The sequence below is a fragment of the Coregonus clupeaformis genome, unplaced genomic scaffold (assembly GCF_020615455.1).
Source record: "Coregonus clupeaformis isolate EN_2021a unplaced genomic scaffold, ASM2061545v1 scaf4247, whole genome shotgun sequence".
NCBI classification, from domain to species: Eukaryota; Metazoa; Chordata; class Actinopteri; order Salmoniformes; family Salmonidae; genus Coregonus; species Coregonus clupeaformis.
In genome coordinates this window covers 23,070-29,069 of record NW_025537701.1, presented here as the reverse complement: position 1 = coordinate 29,069, position 6,000 = coordinate 23,070, and the positions used below count along the sequence as shown (strand labels likewise).

At 40.3% G+C, this 6,000-nt stretch overlaps 1 protein-coding gene across 1 annotated transcript; it reads right to left on the bottom strand.

Moving 5' to 3' along the window:
- Positions 1-2,465: 2,465 nt before the first annotated feature.
- Positions 2,466-3,519, bottom strand: LOC123490626 (B-cell lymphoma/leukemia 10-like). Its single transcript, XM_045220546.1, has one exon. The coding sequence runs from the start codon at positions 3,517-3,519 to the stop codon at positions 2,839-2,841; it is 681 nt and encodes a 226-aa protein (XP_045076481.1). The 3' UTR covers positions 2,466-2,838.
- Between the last annotated feature and the right edge of the window lie 2,481 nt (positions 3,520-6,000).

Genomic DNA, 6,000 nt, shown 5'->3' with positions numbered 1-6,000 from the left:
CAAATGTGCCTTCTTTTCTTTGTGATTGTTTCTAGAAATCGTGCGATGGTTCTGTCTCTTCTGGGGCTTCCATTACTACCGACACCAGTGTCTGAACATTGAGCTCTGGAATTGGTTCTTAGTATTGAGGTATAGCACCTAATGAAACAAACAGCAGCATTGCTTGCTGCAGTTTGATTACATTTCTGATGTATGTGTTTTTACAGAGAGCTTGAAATGTAGCTTTAACTTTGCATATCTGTTATGCATGCATTCCATTTACTGTAACTCCCTACATGCTCCCTGTAACCTGATTTAATGACACCAAGCTATGCACTTGTCAGCATTCCTGAGGTTCTCCTATGTATACACTCTCACATGTCAAGTGCATTGCTAAGATCATGATTAATTTATTAACCAGCCGGGCGATGACATCCATCTTACTGCTTTGAGGGTAAATCTAATAATGTTGTTTTGTCTTTATTACATCACTATTACGCACTGGGAAATCTTTGTATTGTTATGGTGCCCATACTGGGTTTGACACTTGATTCTGTGCTATTAGAATATATATTTGGGAATTTGAATGCTTCAAACATACATGCCCGGGGTGCACCACTCCTGTCCTCAACGGACACAGTTTGGTATTCCTTCTTTCAGTCAGACACTTCACTCAGACACTTATTGACACATGGGTAACCAGGTGCATGGACCTTGAGGGGCTGATTTGTGCACCCCTGATAAAAATATGAATACATACCCTTTGATATTGGATTAAAGTCACAATCTGTATTATTTCCAACTCCTGATTGGCAATTTCAACAATAGCAATAATTTCAACACGGTTTTTGAACCATATGACTTATAAATACCTTAAAGAGATTCCCACAATCATAACAAAATAAACAAAGGACATATTACTTCATTTTGTTGTGTATTACGTTGTGTATCATCCCTGTATTCATCCGTACTTCTCTTAAAGCTGCCTGAGTGCCACCACACATTTGCCCATTGCTGGTGCTGCTGAAACTCACGGGATGACAATAAGCGACGTTAGAGAGCTTCAGTCGTCGTTGAAAACTTTGAAAAGTACAATAGAAGTAAGACTACAGCTAATGAATATCATGTTGTCCTGGTATGGTGTGTTTGGTGTGAAATTAGGGTAAAGGGGGAGTTTTCAAAGGACTAGTAACATGTGTGTGACATTGAAGGATAAGAAAAATTTTATTCATACAACTGTGGTTTTCTTTCTTGTCAGGAATCAGATGCCTGTTTGTATGCTCCTACCAACGATGACATCTACAATGTAAGTTGTTGTAGCAATATGCAATAAGTAGAACACAATAATGTCACTTAAGGGGCTCATGGGAAAAAAGGGTCCGGTGTTAGAAATGCCAGGCCAATTTTTGGTCCCAGTCCACCCCCTGTTTGCAATGCCACTTTTATAGATTTCCAGTTCAATGTTTTATATATATAACACATACTGTGGTTCTGTTCTTTCCCCAGGACAACTGCATCTTTAAGTTCATGCACTGTTATTTATTGGAGTTGGAGGTTATCCTGATCGAGGACATGCAGGTCACAGTTGACTACCATGAGAAACAAAGACAAATATCTACCATCTGAAAAAAATTGGAAGAACACCAACACCAATATGTAAGTCAACCTTTAAATAAGTTCAGAAGTTTATCCCAAATATGTATGGTACAGCAGCAATCTAGTGTTGTGAATAGTCCTGACGGTCCGTACTCCCAATTGTTCAACAACATTACATTTTTTTGATTGGCATTCATTTGATTGGCATTCGTTTGATTGGCATTCAAAATACTGCTGCTGCTAATGTCACTTTCCAATGAATATTGTGTTGATCTAAATGTAAAATTGTATTGCTTCTCTTTTCCCTGTATTTACAGAACCGTTCTAGCTGCTCCCGTGTGAGGCACAGAGAGTCGCCAACACTACAATATTCCTTCAGAACCTGGAGGACCTTTTTGAAGAGAATAGGGAATACTGTCAGTTGAATACACTGTAATATATTGTAAATATGTGATTGTAGTTTTTCATAAATAACGTAGCAAAAAAATGTAATATGTGTGTTATTCTACCTTTGGTCATGACAGTAAGTGAAGAAATTAGCAGAGTGACAGCTAGTGCTCGTGTCCAAATGTATATTACCTCTCAGTTTAAGTGTAATTGTAGATAGCTGTTTATATTTTTGTATATAATCGAATATAATACCTTTTCTATCTGTATTTCTGTCATATTTATTGACACATTTATTGAAATGCCTTTTTTGGAGCTTTACATGTTTTGTTAGTTTTTTAAATCTTCCAAGTCATATGCACACCAACAGTCCCTAACTAACTTCCCCTTGAACAGTTGTCGTCAGTATGTCAAAATTGCACATCTTGAATCAAATAAAATCCCAGAAAACATAGAAACATGTTGATTTGATCATTTCATAGAATATGGGTGCCTGGCAGAAGTTCAAATAGGGACATGAAGTGAGACTGTTCCTCAAAGAAACAGGAAGCTCTGCCCTGCTCAATTTCCTGATACTGTAGCAGTACAACTTTCTGGCACACATCCATTTTCTAATAGTTCCGTTTTTTTCCTGATTGAGAAGTACAGGAGGTTTTTCATTTGAATAACAAAATAAAGTTTAGTCTTTTTTTTTTATTGATAGAACAAACGTGTTAGAAACCACGTCTCGTGGATTCACTGTAGGCTTTTATGATACGGAAAATAAAATTCGATAACATGTACAGTTATGACACAATAAAACCTAACCCTTTCGTTATAGTCCCCATATAATCCAACCTGTGTTTGAATCCAGACATCCAGGCATTCTGTATTACATCACAGAAAGGGGGTTGAAAAGGAACACAGGGTGTGAAACTGGTCACTGCTCACGGACTCTAAGGTCCCAGGCTCTGAGTCCTCAAGGGGCACTGAAGGGGCGCCCTGCTCTCCTGGTTTTGGGAGACTGGCTAAAGAAGACACACTAACCTCTTCAGGAAGGGCACTCCAGGAAAAGGATGCTTCGTTTTGACTCCACTTGTCTTCAGAGTTGGACAGAGAGGTTTGGACGGACTGTGCTTCACTACTGCCTTTGTATCCAGTACTGTCACTCTGAAATGACACAAAGGGAGTTCTCTCTTTGCATATACAGACAGGCGAAGAACTACCTGCTGCTAACAAGATGGCCGCCTCTCTCCTCTCCGCCTTCACTGCCTCGACTTCGCTGGTGATCTTCCCAATGACAAAGTCCTTGGTCCTCACTCGGCGGATGGACTCCACAAGGTAGTTGAGGCCCATGGGGTTCTCGGCTAAGTAGTCCAGCATCCTACCTGTCTTCTTGCTGTTCCCCACCCGGCAGCAGATGTCCTCGGCGTCGTCCCGCGTAAGGACCCTCCTGGACCGGAGGTAGTCCAGGTGGCGGTCGGCCACTAGCTTCTCACAGAGGTACGGACGGAGACGCTCCAACGCTTCCTTCTTGACCTCTGCCATGTCTTCGTCAGTGATACACCAGGAGTCCATTTTCCAGCCAATTGGCTGTGAGCTCTCAGTAGTTTTCTGGAAGCCGCTGCTCAGGCTCTGGAATGCCCAGTGTAGTAGTGTTGGCACTTCAGATGATAAGGGTTTGTAATATTAGCAACTGACTGAGATACTGTAACAATGTCCTTTAAAACCCCGAAGAGTCATTGAACTTGTTGGAAGCCAATATTGTGAAAATGGGAACTACCTCAGTAGATCAGTTCCCTATTAGCAAACAATGAGGTGAGAATGAGTGGCACGTGTGTGTGTGTGTGTGTGTGTGTGTGTGTGTGTGTGTGTGTGTGCACGCATACTTATTTGGACGTTCCTGCCTCTTAGAGAGATCAACATCCACTGCCCTAATAAGATACAGACATTATGATAAGATGAACACAGATATTAACATCCATCACAAGCAATTTAGTCAAATTTATTTTAATAAAAATAATAGGAATGCAACACATTGCAAAGCACAAACGGAAAGATATTTACCATACAGGAAGAGCCTTGGTTGCTTTTGAATCCAAGACAGTGACCCTGAATAAAGCATTAAAAAACTATTTAAAAAAGGATATAAAAATAAATATTATGATACAAAGGGGTTATGGTTTGGTTTCCAATTGAATAATTGTGGAGGGAAAATAAAGGAAAATACAAATTTTAAATAAAAGTGAAGTTATATACAGCATGTGATAGATATGGCAGCAATTCAACATATTTTGTGAAACACATTACGATTGAGTTTATTATTGTAACATAAAAAATAAAAATAAAGTCTCAAAAGCAACCATGATTGATAATGAAAGGAGAACATATTCATGGAGTGAAATGATATTTAAAGGAAGCTACAGCTTGTTCTCTCTCAGGCTCCTTAAGGGACAGACAGACTTACATCCTTCTACAAAGAGACCTGGGGGAACATGAACAACAAGCTAAACATGAGAGTTTGTTCAGCTTTTCTCTAACTTATAAAACCTTTTCAAGGCCAAGGCTTCCTTCAAGCTATGTTGTCTGACACAAATGGGTTACTGTGTTTATTTGTGCCAATGTGACTAACCTTTAAGGCATTTCAGAAACCGAGCATGGGTGTGAGAAAGTACGCTCAATTGGCAAGCGACACATTTGGCAGATATTACAAACGATGACTCAACGAAGTAGAAATGTCAAAGAAATGCCTGAACAGAGAGATATGGCCTAACTTAAAACTCATACAAAAAACACTGTGTCCCAGCAACATTGCATAACATGGCCAATATCAGAAACACCTACAACTACTTTTTGTTGTTGTTGTTTTCTTTACATCTGGACCTGCAGTGCATGGCTATACAGTATATTTATATTACTACTATATTTACTGCTTGGATTAGATTTACACCTGCTGTCCTATTCCCACACTTCTCCCAAAGTGTGCACATGCATACTCCCTGTGGAGGGTGGAGAATCAGGACGTAACCATCTTATTTTCTATATATAGGCTGGGTTCAGGAGTCAACCTTCCCATAGGTCCCCCCGGCGGCCGTAGATCTTGGGAATGCCATCAGCTGCAGCATGTTGAAGGCATACTTCCGGCATTTAATATTCTTTTGCACATTCTCAATCCGACATCCCTCCCCTGGCCATGATGACAAAAAGGGGGGAAGAAGAATGAAATGGAATTATGAATAATTTTCTCAAAAAGGGGGTCTGTGTTTTGGAATGTGGAAAACAACAACCAACAACCGAGTAACAGACGGACAGATGGGCAACAGACGGACATCAGTTAAGTGTTACACGTAGGACAGCTAAGGTAAGGGACTGTAAGTTATTTATAATAAGAGATACCTGGAGAAAATCGGACCTCTCTGAAATTAAAATGGATGACCCTAACTTAGTCCAAATATATTTTCACTTGATCCTCCCTGAACGCTTGAAAAAAATGACCCTCCCTCTACCCAAAATAATAATTAAACAAAATATAGCAGAGAACATGCCTACCTTTACCCTCACTCCTAGGACAAACCAGAGCCTTAGATATGCAGTTTGACAAACCGTTTTTCACCTCGAGAGCGTTACATGGCGACATTGGGAATTTGATAACGCGCAGGGCTGCGAGCTGGAAGGTCGTGGGTTCGCAGACCACCATGGACAAGGTCACTCTGCTTATCCGTTTATACTATGGCCTCTCAATGGCCAATGGAGCTCTTGGTGCAACATGATGCCCATGAAAATTCATATTTAAAACTGGGTTTGTCAAACTATGTATAGGGAGGGACAGACAACCAAAGTCCCAGCAATTCTGCAGCATAGGCAAAATCAAAGTCTGTCCCCTTCCGCCGCAGATAAAGGATATACAACCAGAAACTCTCATGTGGTCCATTACATGACTATCTAACATTATTTGCCTATTTCAGCCCATAATAGATAGATGTTAGTTTGAAATGCTGTCTTGCAGTACTTCATTTTGGAAACTCACTATGATGTTAGAGCTCAGTGTAGCCAGCTGGA